This window comes from Cherax quadricarinatus, chromosome 6, assembly GCF_038502225.1.
Source record: "Cherax quadricarinatus isolate ZL_2023a chromosome 6, ASM3850222v1, whole genome shotgun sequence".
NCBI classification, from domain to species: Eukaryota; Metazoa; Arthropoda; class Malacostraca; order Decapoda; family Parastacidae; genus Cherax; species Cherax quadricarinatus.
Window position 1 is genome coordinate 48,825,110 of NC_091297.1, and position 2,764 is coordinate 48,827,873.

General features: G+C 44.8%; 1 protein-coding gene across 2 annotated transcripts in view; it reads right to left on the reverse strand.

Annotated features, from left to right (window-relative positions):
• Positions 1-291: 291 nt before the first annotated feature.
• The window catches only part of LOC128689013 (uncharacterized), a 201,899-nt gene continuing 199,426 nt past the window's right edge, over positions 292-2,764 (reverse strand). For both annotated transcript variants that reach the window (XM_070082097.1, XM_070082096.1), the window contains one exon: positions 292-2,603. In XM_070082097.1, coding sequence (XP_069938198.1) covers positions 439-2,603 — 2,165 coding nt within the window. In that variant the 3' untranslated portion in view covers positions 292-438. The remainder of the gene's footprint in view (positions 2,604-2,764) is intronic.

A 2,764-nucleotide genomic window follows, 5' to 3' on the forward strand; every position in this document is an offset into this window, starting at 1 on the left:
TAAATATATGTATATATATATATATATATATATATATATATATATATATATATATATATATATATATATATATATATATATATATACATACATATATATATATATATATATATATATATATATATATATATATATATATATATATATATATATATATATATATATATATATATATATATATATATATATATATATATATAACTAGTATATTTATTATTTGCAAATTATATGTGCAAAAATAACTGATATGTGATACATATATAAATCGATAAAATATATTAATTATCTCTGTAATAGTTTATTTCATGGTCCAAAAACCGGTGTGCATAAAAGAATGAAAACCCTTAAACTGTTACATCATGAACATCGTGTTGCTCATGGGTAGTGAGCAGTTCAAGTCGGCTGGTGTTGTTGCTACTGTTTGCTGTCAGCACTGGCTTAGTACTGAGCACCGCCAGGGAAGTTGTAGCTCTGCTGTGGTGCTGACCCACTGAAGGACGCTGTGCTGAATTGATTGCTTTGCTGGGAACTACTCTCTTCCTTAGAGCTCTGACTGGATGAGAATGAGAAGGCGGCGTTCTTACCCAAATTGCTGAGGTTGTTTCCTTGGTACGACGGCTGAGATGTGTACTGGGAAGTTGGGGGAGACACTGGCTGATAGTTGCTATTCAGCGGGATCCAACCATCCATGTTGGCGGTGGGTTCTGCTGTGGGCGGCGAGAAAGAATCAGACTCTGGACCCACAGCGTAGGAGGGAGTTGGAGATGGATAAGCGGCCGAGGCGGTGGATGGCGACGCAGTCTGAGGGTATCCTCCCTGTGCGAAGTTGAGACCACCAGAGCCAAAACCACTGGCGCCACTGAAACTGCTGAAAGATTTTTGTGAGGACGATGCTGAAGAGGCCTTTGATGCTGAGGCCTTAGAACTTGATACGAAATGCTGAGCTGAGCCTCTGTCTCCTCCGCTGTTTACTAGGAATTTAGATGAGGATGAGGCGTGAGTCTTCTTTGCTTCATTAGCGCTCTTTGACGAGGAGGATTGGAAGTTGAGTGAGGCTCCACCATTGTTGTAGCTGGCGCTGCTAGAGGCAAACTCTTTTTGTTGGGCGGCGTTCGACTGCTCTGCCGACTGTGAGTTATAGGAGGCGTAGGCCACTGAGCCGCCTGCGTTTGATAGTGGTCGATTATACGAAATTGGTTGAGGACTAGATGGGATAGGAGTGGGTTGAGGCCTAGGTGGTGTATATCTAGAATGAGTAGGTCTGGGTTGGGTTGGTCTAGGCTGAACGACAGTGGGTGATGGCCCATAGCTCATGGTTGGAACCCTATTCTGACTTGCAGGGGGGATGTAGTTATAGGAAGAGCTAGGCGCTGAACCCGCTACATTACCAAAGGAGGAGAAACTGGATTCGCTGCTGCTGCTGCTGCTCTTTTGGGCAGACTGGGACGCCTGTTGGCTCTGGTACAGTTGTTGTGAGACCAGCTGGCCTCCCTGACGTCCCTGACCACCGCTCTGGTATTTATTTATGTTGTTGCCTTGTATGTTAAATGCAGTTTGTTGGGAAGAACTTTTGGATGAGTTGAACGCGCTGGAGGCTGCATGTTTTGTTGACAGGTTGATAAACTGTTGCTGCGGTTGTTGATATTGTTGCTGTGGCTGCTGATATTGTTGTTGTGTCTGTTGATATTGTTGCTGTGGCTGTTGATATTGTTGCTGTGGCTGTTGATATTGTTGCTGTGGTTGATATTGTTGCTGTGGTTGTTGATATTGTTGCTGTGGCTGTTGATATTGTTGCTGTGGTTGGTGATATTGTTGTTGTGGTTGTTGATATTGTTGGTCTTGTTGCTGATATTGTTGCTGTTGATATTTCTGCTCCTCTTGCTGATACTGCTGTTGCTGATACTGTTGTTCCTGTTTATGCTCATATTTTTGATACTGTTGTTGAGTTTGCTGCTGTTGCTGCTGCTGTTTCAAGTACTGAGAAATTTGTTGCTGAGCTTGCTGCGGCTGCACGAAGGCTCCGTAACTCTGCACGTCGTCGGAGATTGCGCCAGACTTCTGAAGGTCCAAGAAGGTGTTGATGGGGACCAAGACGAAGGGGAAATTGACGAAATTGTTATCCACTGCGGCACCATAACTGTAGTCGTTGCTTGAGTTTGAGGAGTTGGAAAAGGAGCTGTAGAGTTGCTGGGTGATGTTCTGCAGGTACTGAGCCATCCACGCCTCCTGCGCAGACTTGTACAGATTGTCGGAGGTGGTCGCAGAAGGGGTGGGGTAATTTGGGGCAGGGTAGGAGCGAGAGAGGGCAGCAGGGGTAGGGGAGGGCTGTTCAAATAAACCGTTTTTCACGTTAAAGCTGCTGTAACTGGCTTCACTGGAGCTGCTGGAACTACTACTCTCAGAGGAAGAGGATGAGGACGAGCTAAAACTATTGAAAGCGTTGTTGCCGAAACCTCCACTCTGGAAAGACGGGGAAAGTGTGGATTGTGGCGGGGGGAAGGACTGTTGTCGGGGCTGGGGGAAGGGCTGTTGTTGGGGCTCTTGATACTGGGGACGACCTGTGGGGGTATAGCGGGAGGGAGAACTAGTGGCGTCTTCAAGACCTGCAACAATAATCTGCAATTAGTAAGGTGACTCACACTGGACGACCAGTCGAGTGCCATGTGTTAACACACTTCTGGCCGTCGCCACAATCTACTTAGTAGTCTCAATGCTGATTAAAAAGTAACAACATACATGAAAAAGAATCATTATAGAATATAAT